We start from the raw sequence: 20,626 nt of genomic DNA on the forward strand, positions 1-20,626 counted from the left end.
AGCTTGGGTGTGAAATAAATGGTTTTCAGGGTTTTTATCGGTTTTAACAGGGTTTTTTTTTTATCGGTTTTTACACGTGGGGAAACAAATTTCCCACGTGTGGGACTAATAAAGGTTATCTTATTATCTTATCTTTAGCGTTATTTTTTTCATTAACTTGGTTTCCTGGGTCTCTTTCCATGTGTTATGAATAAATCTTCTTTTTTTGATACCGGTTGTATTTTGTTGTATTTATCCGCAACACCTTAAAGCCCAGTCTGTGAAAATGTTGTCGGACACAAACTGGTCCGTGGCGCAAAAAAGGTTGGGGACCGCTGTGTTAAGGCTCTAGGTTTGAATCTACTGGCTGGCTGGGGTCCTTATGTGTGGAGTTTGTATGTTCTCCCTGTGCCTGTGTAGGTTCTCTCTTGGTCTCCTGGCTTCCTCCCACAGTTTAAAGACGTTATGTTATTTTCTAATAACCTTATTTCATAATAACAAATTCTAAATTAGACATAAGTGCAAATGGTTGTCTGTCTCTCTGTGATCCCTGCAACACATTGGGTTTGCCCTACTTGGCCCCCCCCCTATGACGGCTGGGATATGCTCCAGCCCCCCGTGACCCTGAATCGGATAAGTTGAAGAAAATGAATAAATGGAAGGAGTGTCTACCACCCCAGATGCAGTCACAATCTGCAATGCAGATTTGCATCATGTTTATGTCACCTTTACTGACTTTGTATTTGATTTTAATTTACCACTTTATTTATATAGTTTTATATGGCACCAGCTCATAAAATGGAAAGAAAAAAGGCCAAAGTGAGTCATTTATTTAAAGCATAGCCTATGTAATGTGACAGAGGGTAACTGTGAGAATTTCCAGTGTTTCTATGTATTCCTCAGTGGAAATATGGTGGAAACAACAATAAAACGCCGCTTAGCTCACGCTCCCAGGAAAAGGATGGGAAACCCAGCAACTTTAATCATCTTAGATCTTTTTAAAATCTGCTGAAGAAGCTGAAGCAACTTGGTTAGACTCGCATAAGGCACTGCATGAACTTCAAGAATCTCTTTTAGCCTATTAGGCAATTCTCCAAACCTTCTACAGAAACTGTAACATCAACTCTGCTTAATTATTATTATATCCTTAAACACGGCCTAATTATTCTCTGCTTTCTGCATTATAAATGTCTGCGGTCAAATAATAATGCCTCAAATGACAGTTTTCAATCTGACATTTATTCTTTCACTACCATTACCAAGTACTGACGCAATACTGTGGTACAACCAGATCTCGTCTGTTGTTCCCAATGTTAAACAGGTAAAGAACAAACAAAGTGGAGATAGTTATCATAATAAAATTAACAATACAAACAGCTTTCAACTCAAAAGTACATTAAAATTCTGCATAAATTAGAGACCTTAAGAACATTATTCCAGAGAGGTAATATAAAACTGTACATGACAATACATTTGCAATACATTACAATATTTATTCAAAACAGGCAAAATAGCACCATGAAAAATAAATCTCATTTAAAACCAAAAACCACACAGCTGTAACAATAAATGCTACATTTTGCAGTGTGATGATGGAAAGCACAGTAAGCAGGTACAGAGATTTATGGACTACAGTCTGGTGATGTACTGCAAAGTTGTTCTCATATGCCTTCATGTTACTTTTTAGTCAAGGTAAGTGTTAAAACATCAAGTTCTGAAAATTGTAAACTATTGTATGTCTATTATGGTGTCATGATGCTTATGATATCTGACTTTAATGTGTTTTTTTTTTCTTGTTTAAACATTTTTTTCCTTTAATCTCTTTGACTTTCTAACAACAAAACTCATTGCTGATCATAATCAGTCACAGGATACTGTTTTTCATTTTTAATAAAGTCACTCCATCCCTCCCAAATCATTCCTGTGTACAGACCCTCCTCTCTCTGATCCCCACCTCTTTGTTTACTGGCAAGTAATTATCATTCACCCTCCCTCCCCATATATGTTGAGGTGTGATGAGGAGTTCTACAGTTGTTCTGTTAACAAATTTGGGTCTCCCATAATTCACAGGAAGTTGTTGGAGATCTGACGCTGGTGGTCGAACAAGTCCTCCGCCTCAGCGCTGTAAGCGTCGCCTGATAAAAACACAACAAAGAAGATAAGAGTCTTACACAGAATCAGTCAGGAAAGTATTGAAACAGAGAGAATTTAGTAAAAGACATGTTACCTGCATGGCATCCGAACATGTAAACCCGAGCTCCATCGTACTTGCAGCGGCAGCGCATCACATTGTTCTGGAAATCAGACTCAGCCATGTCTAAAGACGGGTTGACATCCACCTGAGTAAGAAACAGGACAGATGATTAGACTGAAGGTCAGTCATCTTCATAACAAATAGAGTTTCATTTTGAAACAGAAGAATTATTAAAAAAAGATAAAAAGCACAATGTAATCCTTTTGCTAGATGGAGAAAACGGCATCGCTATAATTCACCAGCAACCCCTGTTCTTGCTTTAGATGCTCTAGATTTGATTACCACCACCACCACCACCACAAACAACAACAACAAATAACCCACTTCTGTATACTGTGATGGCTTGTACATAACTACAACCTTCCCTATGTCTTTTTCAAAGATTGTACTGCAATTTGTGGCTGCATTGTACATAGTGTCTGGACAGTTTTTGAACCACTGCAAGCATTTAGAGTATCCCAGGTTATCACTGCGATACACGGAACATTATATATCCACCATCAAAGCTCGAAATCTGCATTAAACACACAGTTAGGAGGGGTTTAGTCACACATATGATAACGAGGATGTTTTACGACGTTTTCATTTAGTATTTTTTATTGCAGCAACATTGACTAAACTTATTTAAGTAGCACCAATTAAATTTAAATCAAAGAATTTCATGCATCGAGCTGTCTTACACATTTCTGATAATGCTCTGCTATGTTAACATTTTAAACAACTACTTTATGTATTGGTAAGACTGTATACTTCATGTGCACAATTTACTCAGGCCATCTTTTTCTTCTTCTTTGTATTGTTATTATTTAATGCATGTATATTAATCATGTAGCTAGAGTTGGGCAGCTGTTAGTTCAGTTTATACTGGAAATACGGGTGGGTGTTTGCATGGGATTGATAGTAAAAGCAACATTCTGTCTAGACTTGAAATGCTGCAAAGGGTGTCTTTTAATAAAGTAAGGGAGTGAGTGTGAAAGTAGCAGTTCTCCTCAGATAATTTTGAAACAACAGGTTTTCATGGGGCCCGACTGAGAAGCCACAGGATTATTGTTTTCACCTTTTCTATATGACCAGTGATCTTATATATTTTGGGTTCAAGCGATGCATGGCATCACTTTCCACTGCTATCTCTGTAGAGGACAAAAGACCCAGAAAGGCAGATGATAGTGTTGGGTTTGGATTCAAGTCGCAGCCTACCATTAGACCGTAACCATGGTTGGTTGCCATGGTTTGTTGTTTTCCACCCTGTCTGTCTGCCATATATAAGGAAAGCACACAAATGAATTTTCCTGGTGCACACATCAAACAGATAACGTGACCACATATTCAATAAAGTAACCCACTTTCATTTTTTACATACTGTATAAATGTTGTGGTTACAATTATATTCACAGACAAAGATTTAAGATGCAGAATTTTCATAATTATGAATTTATAATGTGCAGTATTACATGTATATATATATATATTACAACTGGTCCTAAAAGCACATTGGGACCAGCCAATGATGTCAGCACATATTTTGTAAAACACCACGTTAACTTAGTGGCAGCTGATATCCCATTAAATGCTCTTGTAATAATGTGAAACAAAGGACTCTTAGCCTGTTTTACAGAACAATGAAAGGCTGTCACAGTCATGTAAAAGACTATGAGGTTGTGTCGCTGATTTTTAAATAACAACCCAATAAGGAGTAATCAGGCTGAGGTGGACGTGACTCATCAGCTTAATGTATGGTCTTAAAAATGGCTGCCACGCTGTGAATCACGGTGAAGGCTGCACAAGAAAAAGCAAGGCTCTACGCCCTTCCTTAATCTCTCACTTCTTACACAAATTTATGAGCAGCTCAACTACTGTTACGCCACAATCTCGACCACAAAGTGCTGCATCGTGGCAGCACTGCATCTGTGCTTTATGTGGGTTTATCTCTCAAGAAGTGGCTCGTCACATGTGCGCAGGCTCATGTGGACACAGAAGGACCACTCCTGCGTGTAGTTTACATAAAGTCCACGTAGGCACATGCAAGTCTAACTCTGGCATCTTGATTTCATGTAAACACTCCGAAAATGATTAGAAACTGTAAACATCGTTGCTTTTCTGCCACTAAAATGTCCAGAAAAAAATAGAACAAATGACAGAGAGAACAAGAGGACAGATGAGAAGGTCGCCACACAGCGGCACACGGCATGTCTAGAAACAGACGTGATAGAGCACTAAAACTTGTACAAATGCAAAGTGCTGACAGAGCTTTTCTACTGCCAATAAGTCCGTACCTTCTAAGAGGGTGGACTAATAGCAGGTCTACTTTCTATATAAATCCAGACTAAATTCACTTTCTCTAAATACACACACACCCTTGAAACTACATATATACTGTACACCTGAATGGCTGGAAACACAGCCAAGAGCCACTTAGCTAAAATTATAGTGTTTTATCTGTGCTTTTATCTCATGTGTGCCTTCAGATGTTGAAACACAAACGTCTGTGTTTGCTCTGCTCTCTATTTTGCTTTCATGCCTGATCTGAGAAGTTGTGTAAGCTACTGAGATCACTGATGCTATTTCAGCATGAAGATTAAGTGTGGATTACTTTTTGTTCTGCACTTTCACTGGACTAACAGTTTCACCATGAGCTCAGCACGAAGTAAACAAATTAGTAAAGCGATAATATATTTAATATATTTTTGTGTCTTAAAACAAACTGACCTGAAAGATGTATTCACCAGGTCGTATGTCTGTGATGTCCACCCACTGACAGTCAATGTCATGCCGGTAGGTGTCCCAGCAGCCAACTGAGATTCCCTGTTGTCCCATGTTATAACAGGAATATCGCTTATGGAGACCTAGAGGGACAAAAAAATAGTTGGAGAGACTTTAAACGTAAATTTTCTTTGCTGTCAGTCGCTGTGGATTTGAGGTCTGAAGTTAAAATAACATGATTTATAAAACAAGTCTTTTCTGGCGTTTCCTCTAAATGAATAGAAAGGATCTGCATAAAGCTGTCTGGCCTCTCTGAAACCAAGATCTATTTAGGCTTGGCTTCTGATCTTACAGCCTGACTTTGAGCACTCATTATAGGATTTCAGCTTTGCATTTTTATGTATTCTTGATTCTTTCTTGTCTGTCACGATTCTGCTCTTTTTTGTTTTCACATTTCCACACAAAGAACAAATGAATGTATTAGTAATCTCTATTAATATCTTACCATCAGGACAGTAGGTGTCCTCCAGACAGAAGCTGGCTTTGTGACCTTCAGCTACCTTTGTCCCATTGAGTGTGAGCAGATCATAGTGGGTAAACACCTCAATGCTGTGGTAGTGTCTGAAAGAAGGCAAATAAACAATGAAATACATAAAAAAGAGAGAGAACAAAACTAAGAAAGACTTGCTGCTGTTTTATTTTCCAACTACACAATCTATGGACAAGAATCCTAGCGTCAACTTGAAATTCAGCAGCTATAAATCCTGTTATGTTGTTCTTAAGGTGTCAGACGAACACAGGAAAAAGTTGTAAAAAAGCAAAAGAGAACAGACAAATATCAGTTTGGTGTCCTCTCATTACAGAACCATTCCCAGAGCAAATCCTATCAAAACTCAAAGTCAAACCATGTGTTCTCTGGTCGGGGAGGTAGTGATTGGGTTGTGGCTGGGAGACACAACGAGCTGTGCCTCTCGTTTTGGGACACACAACCACAACCGCCAAGATAAGAAGCCAGGCTGCTCTGAGTGCAGTCATGGCTCTGACTCTAACAATTGGGTGACCAGTGAGAAGGATGTTTATTGTAAACAGTATTTTGGAGGATAAAACATTATGTTCATTGTGCTAAATAACAGACTTTTATACATGTTTCGCTATTTATAGTGCAAAACCCAGTGATCCAGTTTCACTTACTAAATCTTAATGTCCCATTTATCTTTCCCTGCTGACATTTAATTTTTTGACCTCTGCTAGCTGTGTTTACTATAAAATGCTTTTGTTTTGCATCACCTCATAATACCCTGTGCTGCACCATAGAGGAGGTTATGGTACTTTTCTTTTCCAGCCAAAGACTGCAGCACATAGTTACTCCCTATCTGCTTGGAGGCATAAAATAAGCAGCTACAGTTTTAAATTAAAACCTTGAAGCTCAGTTAAATGGCACATTGGCTTCTAAATGCCTGCTTTAGTTCTTACCTGTGGCACTGGTGCCATACCCAACTTTCTCTTGGGGCTCGTGGTCGGAAGTCGGCACGACCCATGTTCATAATGCGGGAGGAGAAGCGTAGCAGGCGGCGGTGTCCGTAGGGCCAGTTCATTCTGGCGGCAGAGGAGGACAGGCAGTTTTCCTCGTTAGCACAAGTCAGAAGGTGAAGAGGCCGATCCTCGATGTAAGCAGTCTCTTGGACGAGCTGTGCATCCAGTACAAGGTCAGGAGCAGCTGCATGAATCAAAGAGTTTTATTGTTAAGTTTCCCTTCCAATTTGGCACTGTACTGCACTGGAAACATCACTAAAAGTGCAGTTGTGTCCACGTGTTTGCCAGTTCTAGACTTACTTTCTACACATGTGACTCCTGCTGCCCTGCCATCTCCCCCTCTTGGACAGTAGACGTGTGCATTTCTGCGGCACTGCTGAATAGACATCTCAGTGCCAATGCAATGTGTCCCACTGAGCAACACCTCACCAGCATCTGCGGATCCAGGCCAGTACCAAGTCTCCTGCACAGAAGAAAAAATATTCAAAGAAAAATCCCCAGAAGTCATTTGTGCTTTGAAATATTATAACAAGAATTGTGAAAAATGGCACAGCGGAAGGCAAATAGGAGCTTCTGCTGCAAACAGAGAAGCACCATTTTTTATAGGATCTATCAGTACATATTATCACATTTTCCACTCTTTTTCACAATGTTGAAACTGCCTGTTAAATGTTCTCGGTGGCCTTTTCCATGCAAAGTCTATTTTCAGTTTGTTTGCTCTGTGACTTTCTCCCAATCTCTCTTCGGCTTACTTTCCCTCTTTTATTTTCAGTGCGCTGGAAGTGGACGTCTGAGAAGCCTGTAATTACCTCAGGCCTCAGTAATAACACAGCACAGGCACACAAACAGTAGGATGGAGAGAAAGCGGGGAAATGGGAGCACACATAACAAAAGCTTAGAGACAAAAAGGACGGAATCAGAGGAAAACATCAACAAAGGGAATTCTGTTTTTTTCCACCTGATGAGCACTTGAGGCAAAGCCCAAGCCAAGCTGACGACAGACCACCATGGCCTCATTCAGGCCCCAGTTTTCACTGCAGACAGAGCCCCAGCGTTTCACTCCTCCGATTTCCATCAGCACCTCCACACGGCCCTGTGATGGTTCTCTGCCTCCTGCCAGACGCACCTAAAAGTGAAAGGAGCAAGAAAATGTTTCCTGTTGTATGCTTAAATGTTGATATGTGTGTACTTTGTTTGTGTGGGTTTCTCACCGTGGCGTCCATTCCAGTTTTTGGGACGTTGCAGCGGACTGCCACATCCTGGCTGTGTTTGCAGGTGTAAAGAGGCACTGGTCTGGAGTGGCACTCGGTAATTGACTTCTCCCTGCCTGTGCACTGGACGCTGTTCATGTGGATGAGACCAGTACCTACAGCATAACGGAGTAGCAGTTGACTGATTGCAAATTAAAAGAGCGATACAGACATAAAAATCCCTGAAACCTGATGGCTCAAGTGCAGCAGATGAGCAAAGAGAAGGATTAAAAGCCCAGACATGAATGGGACCTGTGATGTGGCTCTGAAAGCCAAATTACTGTACACTCCGTCATGCACGTCGCACACCAGGGCTGCTCTTTATAACTCAAAAATAGATGTCAAAATAGCAAAATGGAGCAAAATCTTTGAACACATCTATGTTTGCGTAGGTGTATGGGGCCCAGGGTAAAGCCCATTAAAGCCCTATAATTTAGTCTTAAATAGCTAATGATGTCATCAAACCTAGTTTTGAGTTGCTGTTCTCTTCTGACTGCAGAACCATGGGACCTCACATGGACTCATGCCTTATATGTTTACACAACTCATAAACTAGCATAAGACGCTAAAAGGCACAATGCCCCATGCTGAAATGTAACCATAGCACCTAGTTTAATAGAGCCTTTAAAGTAACACTCACATGCTTTCCATGAATTACTTAATTAAGTAAAGTAGAGAGAAGGAAATGCTCCCACCATTATAGGACATGCTATGTGCTTATTTGGGCAGAAAGATAATGGGAGGAAATAAATGTGATTACAGAGTTACTGCAGAGGTATGGCAAGAAAAAGTGTCAATAACAAAGTGTGAGAAAGGGCCTATTTTGTTCCCTGGCTGAAAAAAGCATTACTGCCAGACACTTTGGTGGCTATATTTTTACGCCCACAACAAAAGCATTACTATTATAATTACAACTGAGTGTTTGGTCAGGCACTGATTGCCTGACATCCCAGTTTCAAAGCTGCGCTAACTTTTCACATACATATATGTTTATTTTGACAACAACACATGCAGTTTTTTTCATCAGTGGAACTTCATAGCATTGTTTACACTTGTCTAAGTGGTCATGGGTAAAGTTCTTCAACAATCAGCTTCTCTGATAGAAGTGGAAGTGAGGCAGTAAATATTTCCTCTGGGTTTATTTGTCTGCTCAGGTCCACGATTCTTGGAGTGCAGCAACAGACATTTAGATAGAAAAGTGTTTAGTCTAAAGGAATCGCTGAAATAAACTAATCATACTTAGGATGCACTGATTCAAAGTCTGCACCACATCTTTTATGGTTATCATATCAGCAGCTCGTGGCCTTTTTTTAATCCTCTCTGTGATTTCATAAATGAGGTTATCTTTTTACTAATAAAGACAAATAAAACCTGCTTTTGGTTTTGTTCAAACACACAAACATCTCCCACAGTGACCTTCCAGGTCATGGTGAATAAAGTTCACTGCACCAGAAAGACATCAAAGTACTGCTTGACTGTATGCAAACTATGTGTGTGGCTATGTATCTTACCCTGTCCCAGCTGAGCCTGGGTCAGTGCCTCTTTGGCAGTCCCAAAACCCAGCTCTCTGCAGACCACGCTGGCTGCAGGTAAGTCCCACAGATGGTCACATATGGTGCCCCACTTGCCTTCTTTCAGCACCTCAACGCGGCCCTCCCCGAGACGGGGCCCGGCCTTCAGACGCACAACAGGCTGGAAGAAAAAAGTGCAAGTTTTAGTGAGGTGTTTCTGAATCAATTTGGAAATTTTACACTTAAAGCATGTTCACATTTGGATGCTACATTTTCTCATTTCTCATTAAACTCAGTTTCTTGCTGAAAAGCAAAGGGAAAGTTAGCATAAAAACAGGAAACAGGAGTAAACTACAAACTAAAAAAACTTTAAAAAAAAAGAAGCAAAATATGTTTTTTGGACTCAAAGGCATACAGTGCTTTGAACAAAATCTTTGCTCCCTTCCTGGTTTCTTAGATTTTAAAAAACTGGTCAAATAAATGTTCAAATCATGAACACGTTATTTTAGACAAAGTTAACTCGAGTAAAAACAAAATGCTTTTTTAAAACGATGCTTTCATTTATTAAGGGAAAAAAAGCTCTTTAAACCTACCTAGACTTCTATGAAAAAGTGACTGCTCCCTCTTATTAAATCATAAACTAACTGTGATTAACCATATTTTTTTAAAGCCGAGTTGAATCATGAATTGTCTTAAATATAACCTGTCTGACAACGCATCGTGCCAGGAGCTAAAGAAACTTAAAAACAGCAGAGAAACATATTCAGTTAGTCTCTTAGTCTGCAAGGGTCACAAAGTCAAGGTATGTGCTCAAAGTATCAGACTGTGACCCCTGTGATTTTGTACAGATAAAGAAATACCTACAATATGTACAAGGTCAACTGGCAGGGAAAATTAAGCAGGACAATATTAGTCATAGTAACCCAGTAATTGTATACAAAAGTGTCTCTTGCCACCAAGGAAGACGGGGCAGTGGGGGGGCCTCTGAGGCCAAAAGCTGATTCATACACACAGAGTATACCATAGAGTATACTATAGGCCCTTTATATAGAACTTCCTTGTTACCACTGCATGGAGACCATACTGTATGTAATGTGATAAAAATCTTCTCATTTACCACTTAAAAAGAAAACCACTGAGCATTTTTCCCAAAAGACTTAAGCTGCGTCCACACTGGAAGTGACTCACTTGGGACGTGTTACTTTGAAGCTAATGTTTGAAGTGCTGGGTGCCTAGGTAAATCTGGCCTGGGTGTATTTCATATATCAGTCTGCAGCATCTTGTGACATTGAGAAAAGTAGATCACTCGTAGTTTTTTACAGTAATTCGCCTTCTGTGGTCTCTGGTCACCAAGTCACTGAAAAGTGGTTCCACTGTAGACACAGCTTAAGGTTTTAATTTGAACACTTCCAGTCTGTATTTGTCATATTCCACCCCGACACTAACCGGCACTGCAGGCGGTGCAGGTGCTCTGCCGTTACGCGCGAACTGGGATCCGGGTACACAACGGACCACGGCGTGCATGCCCCCTCTGCATGGGACATCGCTCCTGGCCAGGGACAGCAGGGCCTGACACTGTGACAAAGATGTTTCCACACCCTGACACTGCACCTTCTCCACCCAGTAACCCTTCTTACTGATCTGTGTCCTCAGCCTGAGTGATTCAAAGAAGAAATGGAATGAGACGACACATTATAACTATGATTTTGTGCTCGAGTTGTATCCTTTAAAAAGCAGATGCTGATTTTACCTGGAGGAAGGATCAGCCAGCTTGGAGTCCCACAGTTTCCTAAAACACAGAGAACATTATAGTCATGAATGTTCAGTCATGTGCATCTTTACATCGAGTAGACTAAACAATCTGCTGTCCTACATACTCCCACAGTCTACCCCTGTGCTTCTCCTGTACAGTCTCCTTTTCAGTCACCTTCTTGTTTCTTCCCTGAAATCCCCGCTTCTTCCATTCTGTTCATCAAAGGTTAAGTAAACCAGCTGAAACTATAAATATGAAGGAGACACAACATCCTTGACAGGGCATTTGTTCCCTAGTTAAACATATGTCAGAAAGACAGAGAGGAGGAGATTTAGAATAACGGATAACAAAGTTTCCTCTTTCTTTCATTTTTCCTCTAAAATCATCCCCTCCTTCTTGTGTCTTTTTTAGAGCTTCTATTCCTACGTTCATGGGTATTTCAGTTTCAGTGTTTGCCTATATGTCTAGTGTGGACGTCTGGTTTGAGGAGTCCACGTGGAAAAGAAACTAAACATATGAATAGTCCACTATATATTAATCCCAGCGGGAATCCTTATTGAGGTCTGCCAACTTCAACAGGCTTTCCAAACTCTGTCTAGTTTTATGGGTATTACCTTAAACTAGAATCCAAAGAGGAAATATTGTCTATGCACAAAATGGGCTCCCTTAAATCTGGAAACAGACACATTAGCGCTGACCACTTGTATTAGACAGTGTGACCACAGACAGGTGCAGCGCGACTGACGCCCTTCATGAATGTGCCTGAATTAAATGACTCAAAACCAAGTATAACCAGGAGGAGTTTACACTAAAACCAGATTTGTGATGCAATTAAATATTTGGCATACTGGAAAAGGGAGATGTTTCCTCTCCGGGAGAACCTCGGTATCCTGCTTTTCTGAGTGCTTTCATGCACAGTCCCAATATTAGAAGAGAAATGTCTTTGATGCTGGAAGCACTTATAATGAAAACTAATAGAAATCCTGAGCCAGAAAACTACTGTGTGGAACATTTGCACCACAAGTCATTTACAGTCTAACAAAAGGCAGTCTGTGGAGGGAAAATGGTGTATATTTAAGCTCTTTTACAATAAAAGACATTTTCCATGCTCAGATAAGCATAAACTGTTGCATATTTTTTTTCTGATTTCCACTGCAGTCCAGTGGTTATGAAATGTAATTTAGTCTGCAAGTTTGGTCACTAATGCTGGCCTTCTCTGGTAATAAATCCCTACAAACAACAGAAATGAGACACAAATCCTAAGTTGTTATGAGTTTTATCTGCAATGGAAACAAAAAATTGATGTAGCATTTTTGGCGTCATTCAGCAGTTAAGAAAACTGTTTTCGACTTAGAGCTCTGTTTCTGTCGAACTGAAGAATGTACAGTATTCACTTGGTTGGCTGCTAATTGTGTCTGTTTCCTTTCTGCACTGAGCAGGTATATAGCTTTATCAGGGGTCGTTTTTGTTCAAATAGCTGCAGACTGAAGCTGAAAACGGATACAATAAAAGCAGTGAAAGTATAGTGGGAGGTAAAAATGGCAAAAACCAACACATCCTCAGACTGAAACAGCAGAATAGGTTGATTGTCAAGTGTCTACAGAAATAAAATATATGAGTGCTTTCACATTTCCCACAGCAGCAGCACCTGCGAGGAAGTATAAAGACCAATAAAATCTATATCTGGAGATGGAGGATAGGACTGTGGTTTGACTCAGACACAAGACATTTAATCAGGGGACCTGAGATCTAACACTGTGTTTACCGTTTATTTGTTTGCAGGCACTATTTGGTCAAGTTTAGGCCCCTAAGCTACTTGGTTGGGTTAACTAGAATTAAATGGTCTAGTAAACAATAACAATTAAATAACCACATCTTAGAAAACAAACTCGTTGCCCCAGATTTTAATGACAGAAGTAGTGACCACTTCTGTGACAAGCCTGAACATTTTACATGCACTTAGTCACACAACCAAGAGGTCCCCCCCCCCCCCCCCCCCCCCCCTATAAACAGTGGCTGCTGAATGCTTTCAAAAAATGACCATGCTTGTAATTTCTCTGATCAGGTAGAAAACCACCTGCTGCCCATCACTGTGAGGAAATATTATTATATACGGTATGAAAATGTATTTTGTGACTTTATAGAGGCTTCTATTTTATTTCCTTGGCTTTATCTCCCTGTGTGCTTGTGTAAGCCTATCTGTCTGTGTTTGCACCGTATAAAATGTGTCACAACTCCGTGGTAAATCAAAATGGGAGAGACAGACTGCATGGGGGTGTTGGTTCATGGTCTGGAGGAGGCGGGGGTGAGAGTACTTCCCATATAATTGCCTGCTCTGCTTGGCAGTGTCTGCTTTGTGGTGAGCAGTAGCATGTTGGTTCACACACAGCAGACATGGAAATATGCACGTACATATAGACTTTCCCAGCCTCTGTAAAAGCAAAGATCTTTAATATTCTGTAAAACTGCAGTTACGACTGCATGCTGGGAAACATGGAATGAGTGATGTAAGAGTAAAGTATCCATGAGCCGGGCAACTTTTAGGGGCATCTCTTCACTTAACAGGAAGAGGAAATGCATGTTCTCTTCGATAGGTCTCAGCTGAGAGCTAAAAATGCAATGTGTGATGCTCTTTGTTGGATTGAAAACAGGTTGGAACTGAGTTAAGGCTTTAGTGGCGGATAAGTGAACCACAGCAACGTGCCTCAACGCAGCATACCAATTCTGATTGCTGTAGTACTGCTGAAGTCTTTTACTCAGGAGAAAATATTCTCCTCCGGATCCTCAGCTTAATGCTATTTTTTAAATGAAACTCTGACCACACAATACCATAAGCCACAGCGGAGAGAGGAGCTGACTCTCAGGAAAACTGAGATAACATGTTATTATACTGCATGAATGCAAAGCTGCCTGACTGGAACAATTGGCTCACTGAAGAGGCAGCAGGTTGCCACACTGACTCCACAAAAGCCCCTAATGAGTCCCGTCAACCTCCATGGAAAAAAAAACTCAAAGGGGTCATAATGATGTACTTTCCATGAAAAGCGGGGTTTAGCATAATTGCCTCCAAGGCATTAAACATGGTCTTTTAATAAACTGAAGCTGAGGATGGGAGAAAAAGGAGCAGGGGGTGAAAGTAAATTAGAAGAACTGAAGAAGTTAGTGTCAGCCTCAAAGAGAGTGTGGATGTTAGAAAAGAAGGGAGCTGGAAAATGGATTTAACACTTGCCTTTTGTAAGCACAGCAAAGTGGGGGAGTCTTTAAACATCTGTAAAAATGTGCTGAGCAACTTAACAGGCAGAGACAAAGGCAGTCACACCAAAAAAACAACCGCATGGTAAGAGGGGGATGTGCTGACACAGCAAAGGGTGTGCAGCAGGTTCTGCTGAGAGAATATTCTAGATTAGAGGATTGCGCAGACCATAATTACAGCTGCTCAAGTGGACACCAATCCCCAAAAAAGACTAGTCATGGAAAACTGCCAGTGTAGTGTGTAGCACCAGAAAGAGGCGATGTGACTGCTGTCATGTCTGGATAAGCAATAAGAAAAGCTTGGTGGTGCGCACAGAAACTCAAGGAATTATATTTATAATATATTTGTATTTGTTCAATGCAAATTTCATGATAATCCACTCAGTGGCGGTCAACACATATCACTAAAACATAAAATAATGACTTAAAATTAAAGCCACGTAAACCCCAAAACCCTTTGGGTCTTTATAAAAAGTGACAGGAATCAATTTATAGTCACTAAAACAATATTTTAGTCTGGACCAAAGGTACCGAGCAGCGCTGCCATCCCCATAGATCTTCTCTGCTAACATGGCTAAAATAGGCTCCTGCCATTAAGGAGAGACATAACACATCTACTTCTACCTCACTTAAAAAACATTCATCTACAAAATATCTGTTAAAACAGACGCTAATGCTCAACCTGATGCCACCTCCAACTGTTTACTGTTGGACAAAAATGCCTGCTCTATTCATCTCCCACGTAGCGGGGTGGAGGTTGACAAAAACAAACAATCTTTACACAAGCTGCTGCTCAGGCTCTTGGCACAGACACAAGATTCTTCTCCAGACAACTTTGAGATGTGTTTGTTTTTCAGTGTTGTCCAGATTAGATTCAACATTAGATTCCAAAAGTTGGACAACCAGACTTGTTTATGCTTTTTGACATTTGGTCACGTTTGGGTTCCAAATGTGACCAAATGTATCTAATTACGTAAAAGTGAAGACAAACTTCTGAAGCACTGGAGATAAGGCAGAAAGAAGACAGAGCGCCAGTGTTAGGCTGCTGGAGCTGCAGTGAATGGGGCAGATGAGGTGAATAAGCCTGTGTCCTGCTGCTGAGCAGAGAGTAGCAAGACACATGGAGTAATTATTGGTGAAATGGAGAGAAGAGACAGATGGTGTAGAACAGGCCAGCGGTCAGTACAGTCGTCCTGTTAGCCAAGACGTAAAAAGACCTCTGTGGGCAGCCAGAGGGACATATGGAGAGTTGTGTTTGCATGTGCGCAAGTGTATGTGCGCGCGTGTGTGTACTCTGTTTGCATGTTTATTTGTGTGAGCACGTGGATTTCGGACAAAGTTTATGCAAGGTCTGTGTGCGCGGAGGGCAGAATGTTTAAGCATGCGCAAGTGTGTGTAAAGGCTTTGAAGGCTGCTGTAGGTGTTTTAGTGGGTATTTACAGCCAAAGTTAGACGAGACACTTGGATTTATGGGTATAAAATCAACAATTCAGCCTGGTATTATTTGTAGAGCAAAGGGTTTATGTTTAGGGAACAATTAAATAGTTATAAAAACACGCAGTTTGAAAAAAAAGTGAGATCTTTCACTTTTCTTAGTCATTATTGTATACGTACTGGATCATTATTCCGGCGTTCCAAAAACCCGAGACATGTTTTAGTTGTGTTTCTCTGTATGTTTATTTAAATGCGCAATTGTGGAGAGGTGACATGTGTTCCCTGAGCCTGGGATCCCCACCAGGTGTGCTGTTTTCCTCCCACATTCAAATAATATGCATGTTAGGTTAACTGGTAATTCTAAATTGGCCTGCATGTTTGCCCTGACTAGAATGAACCAAATAAAAAAGGAGGAGGGGGTCAAAGTATATTAACCACCTGGGAGAGCCTCCAAAACCTCTAAAACCTCTGCTCTCATAGTTACAGAAGCTGTTAAGTAAGTGTATGGCTGAAAAAAGTCATAATTACTAATGAATTCAGTAAGTGTGAGCTCTTAGTTCTTGTAAACATGTCACCTGGCATTCGCAGATGCTGCTGCACACAGTTTTCACTGGATGATTCTTAATTGTATGAGATTAGAAACCATGTAAGGGAAGGTTTTAAGTAGAGAGACACACAAGATGAGGATGACGGTAATCTTGTTGTCTGGATCTGACATTAATAACATACTTTCTAGGACTATTTTAAAAGTCTGTGCTGAGACCAACTCAGCCAGTGGGGAAGACAGCCCTGGTGGACAGCCAGGCTTGGCTAATACCACTATGGACCTGTCATGCCAAGTGTGGTTATACTAATGACAGCGGTTGTGGTTAACCTCTACTACAGGGGGGTTGGAACAGCAATCCAGGCATGGGGCTGCCTAATCTGTGGAGGGATGTTAGTCCATTATACTTTTCCATCCCTTTCACTCACACACACACACACACACACACACACACACACACACACACACACACACACACACATACATCCATTTCTATGTCTCTTTCCACCTCTGGTACTCTGCCTGGCCCACGGTAACATACTTACCGGTAGGCGTTTTGCTCAAACGCTTCTGCTGCAGGGAATCCTAACATGCCACAGACAACACGGCTGCTGCTCAGGTCCCATCCACGATTACATACATGACGCCACTTCCCAGCATGCTTCACTTCCAGCACTCCCTCTGTGACCAGACCGCCGTGGCTGCTGGACAACACTGGCCGCAGACGAGCCTCCTCTAAGTGAACTCTCTCAGATCCCTGTTGACAGGAAAAAACAGAACGGGCACTGATTTATCCCAAATAAATAATCATTGTTGTCTTTTTAGCTTCGCATCAACAATTCATTTAAAGGTTGACACATTGTCCTACTGTTTAAATAAGCATAAGCAGATAGCACACAATCAAGACAAGAATAACACGAGGAGATTCCTATGCGTTGTCTCTAATCATCCACATTAAATACTGTTGGCAGCAGGAAAGAAACTAACAGAGGTCGACAGAGTTTGTTTAACGTGTTGGGATATGTGTCATCGTGATTACAAAATGGTCAAGAAGTGTAAACTCGGCAAGTTGAAAAGAAGAAAAAATAAAGTCAAACAGCAGGGATAAATAGCAGAGTTTCCTCTGATCTAAAGTTTTTCCTTCAGAGGAAGAGCTATTGGTGGTTAAACTAAACTTCAGGCCATGGTAATTCATAAGAACTGGTTCTGGGGAAGGTCTGGTTTTAGGTTTGTCTCTAATTATACATGTCCACTGGCCTGTGGTTCCACAAATGACATTTCTGCAGAAGTCTGGCTAAAACTAGACTGGGTTGCTTCTTTGGTGTGCACTAGAGGCTGTGTGTATTGTGTGTGTGTGTGTGTGTGTGTTTACCTGTGTGTAGTATGCACCATTCTCCGCTCCTATGTCTGGATAAAGAGTTTCTGGTTCAACATGGTTCCCACTGAGCTGCTGATTCCTGTCACTCCTCCTCCCAGAGGGGATCTGGGATTCAGGTTGATATTGGGACTGCCTGTTCACCCTCTCCTCTTCCTGTTGTCTCCCTGCCTGTGGACTGCTCCGTGCCGTTTCCTGTCTTTGCCTGTAAGTTTCACCATTTGCCAGACGTGAAAGTAGCTGGTGCCCTTGTGGAGCAGCTGGGCTGACTTGGTTGTTATCTCTTGAACCACCTCGATTTCGTCGCAAGATCTGGATCTCATGACCATTTTCTTGCGGGGAGATGTTGCTACGGCGGGAAGAGACTGGGTTGCGATGGAGAGCAATCTCATGGCCTCTTTGAGAGGCAGATGAGATGTGTGCTGGGCCTGGAGGTGGAGCTGGGGGCGACAGAGACTGTCTTGGTGACTGGTTTCTCTGTCTTTGCTGGTTGGAAGATGAAGGACTCTCTTCTACAGTCACAGCAGGGAAACCAGGTCTCCTTTCTGGGCTGCAAACAACTCCTAGATCCTCAGCATGGCTACAGTCATTGACCCCCCAACCATTGGAACGACATTCTGCAATAGAGGCCTCTGTGCCCCTGCAGCGCACATTGTCTAACCAGATCACACCTAACACAAGAAAGAGTGGCAAGTCATCAAATAAAGGGAAATCAATCAAGAGACTTGTATTTTAAAGCTTCACATTTTTGGCTGGACCTACCTTGTCCTTGGCCAAACCTGGCACTGTGTGCCCAGGTCAAGCTGCGCTGGAAGCCCAACTGCCGGCATATCACATTGGCCAGGTTAAGATCTACCTCATCATCACACACAGTGCCCCATGCGCCATTGTAGAGCACCTCCACACGTCCTTCGTTTGTACTGCGCCGGTTTAAGCCTGCAAGGCGTACATGGACCTCCTGTGCATAAAACGAGGGGGGGCAGAGGAGAAGCAGGACAAGGAGCGTAGACAAGGAGCTGAGCCACCGCATCCTGGTAGGGGGGAGAACAAAGAGTGAAACACAGGCTGATAGAAACATCAGCCTGACATCAGCTCAAAAGAGCAAAGCAGACAAGATGCTTGCAGCTCCCAAAATAAATGTGTATGTTACCACAAAAATCTTCAAAAAAACACAAAGCCATGGAAGTCACATTCCATAGTCTAACAGAACATATAATTAGAAACCTTTTCTTCAACCCTAATGGGACATTCCACAGTAAAATGAAAGATTGATAGATGTTTTTATCCTTTAAAATAATCAGAGTCATTTAAAGTACAGCGGGAGGTTTGAGAAACAGCCTGAACCAGTCAAGGCACAGGGAGTAATAACCGGAGCTAAAAGTAGCTTCTGCATCCAGCCAACGGAAATTCTGGCTTTCCGCAAACCCTCAAGTTTAGTTGCACGTATTAGGCCAACAGACACATAAGCAAATAAACATTGTCATAAAAATGCTCTCACACATAAATAGAGCAGCAGGTCTCCATCTGTGCGAGATGCTGTAGTTAATGAGCAATAATTACAACCTCTAAAATGTTTGTCTTCTAGCAGAGTAGCTAACTAGTGGTGAGGAGCAAGCTGTGAGGAGAAGGTCTAGAGGATGATAGAAACACTTTATGGATTTAGGAGTCAGACAAATTCTGCTTTGTGTATGGATCATGGGCCCTCATACAAATGTTGACTGAGGATGACTTCAATTAGTTACAGAGATGAAATTTTTAGTTATTGAGGAAAAACACAACAAGAAAAAATGAAATAAAAAATAAACAGAAGGAGAGGAGAACAAAATAAAAATGCTGGAGAAAACTTACCTATCTGTTGATCTCAGCCTTGAGCTTCTGGAGGAAAGAAAGGAGAGCACTGGGGCAGTGAGCTTGGTCCTGCTGTCTCTATTCTCCTCTTTCCCTCCCTCTTTCTTCTTCTGTCACTCCCTCAGGTTGGCTCTCCATCCCTCCCATTTTATTCATTTAAGGAGTTTTTCCTTCCTCTGGTCACGTTTCTCCTTTCCAACACATACTGCCCGTCAAAGGAAATCTGGAAAAGGGAAACTGACCATGGAAATCAATGAAAACATAAACAAATCAATGACTTTTATTCTCTCCTATCTCCCAGTGCATACATATGAATCAGAATACTTTATTAATCTCAGAGAAAATTATGTGGTCACAGTTGCTCCAAATTGAATATATGCTATATATTGCAGCAGGTGGGTAAACTCCCTGGTCTGGTCACATGTTTGGCTCACTTGACACGTGAGCTTGAATTATAAAAGCCTTTAATTTTTATAAGAATCTCTAATCTTCTCCCCCCCGGCAAACATATATTCCAGTCAATGGACGCTTGTTTTATTGTGTGTCCAATCTTACACAATTCTAAGTTTCAATCTCATTACTTTTACTCTTACTTGTTTGCTTTGTGAAGTCTTTTATTCCATGCAATGATAAAATCACATGCTCTCTCTCTCTCACACACAAGCCTGGCACCCTGCCCTGCCCACAGTTGGTGGTGTCATAAAACAAATACTATGTGCTCTGCAGTGCGAGTGAAACTGCATGTCTGAACTCTTTGCATGAACTTGAAGTTTCATAACATCCTCAGTCGTGGCACCTCATTACGTGAAGAAAGTTATCTCTAAGAATAGAGTCAAATGGCAGCCCTGTGATTTTATATAAAAAAAGAGCAGATAATCCCAAAGAGGCTTTAGTGCTTAAACACTTATGAAGCAGCAACTTCAAATCTTTGCATTAACTACGTAACAATCCATAGAAACCTTTTCCTTTTATGGAAATGGCAAATGTTATTAAGTATGGATTAATTCTTTTCTGGTTTATTAAGGGCTGTGTTTTAATCCCCCTCTTTGTTGAAATAACAATGAACGGCTAGTCTTTATAACACATTTCATATAAATATCAACAGCATCAGACATTTCTATATAATCTGGAATGCTTGCTGAAGTTCATTATTTTTAATTGTTGATAAATGTAAATGGAAGACTAGAAAAAAA

The 20,626-nt window shown here is 41.2% G+C and overlaps 1 protein-coding gene across 1 annotated transcript; it reads right to left on the minus strand.

Moving 5' to 3' along the window:
* Nucleotides 1-1,196: 1,196 nt before the first annotated feature.
* LOC113023829 (lysyl oxidase homolog 4-like) lies at nt 1,197-19,472 on the minus strand. The gene is made up of 15 exons (XM_026170227.1): nt 19,434-19,472; nt 18,348-18,616; nt 17,583-18,256; nt 16,756-16,967; nt 10,978-11,016; nt 10,674-10,881; nt 9,228-9,408; nt 7,678-7,832; nt 7,425-7,592; nt 6,767-6,929; nt 6,407-6,650; nt 5,439-5,554; nt 4,940-5,076; nt 2,207-2,318; nt 1,197-2,114 (listed from the first exon to the last, which is right to left on the minus strand). The coding sequence occupies exons 2-15, from the start codon at nt 18,613-18,615 to the stop codon at nt 2,044-2,046; spliced, it is 2,748 nt and encodes a 915-aa protein (XP_026026012.1). The 5' UTR covers nt 18,616; nt 19,434-19,472; the 3' UTR covers nt 1,197-2,043.
* Nucleotides 19,473-20,626: the final 1,154 nt, after the last annotated feature.

Source organism: Astatotilapia calliptera, chromosome 6 (assembly GCF_900246225.1).
Source record: "Astatotilapia calliptera chromosome 6, fAstCal1.2, whole genome shotgun sequence".
Lineage (NCBI taxonomy): Eukaryota > Metazoa > Chordata > Actinopteri > Cichliformes > Cichlidae > Astatotilapia > Astatotilapia calliptera.

What these genes read in the sequence shown, in the direction of transcription:
- LOC113023829 (XM_026170227.1), bottom strand. Translation starts at nt 18,615, where the DNA reads ATGCGGTGGCTCAGCTCCTTGTCTACGCTCCTTGTCCTGCTTCTCCTC. An exon ending in ATGGTGCATACTACACACAG is followed by an intron (nt 16,968 to 17,582) that starts GTAAACACACAC and finishes TCCTGTCAACAG; the next exon opens with GGATCTGAGAGAGTTCACTT. An exon ending in CCAGGCTCAGCTGGGACAGG is followed by an intron (nt 7,833 to 9,227) that starts GTAAGATACATA and finishes GTTATGCTGTAG; the next exon opens with GTACTGGTCTCATCCACATG.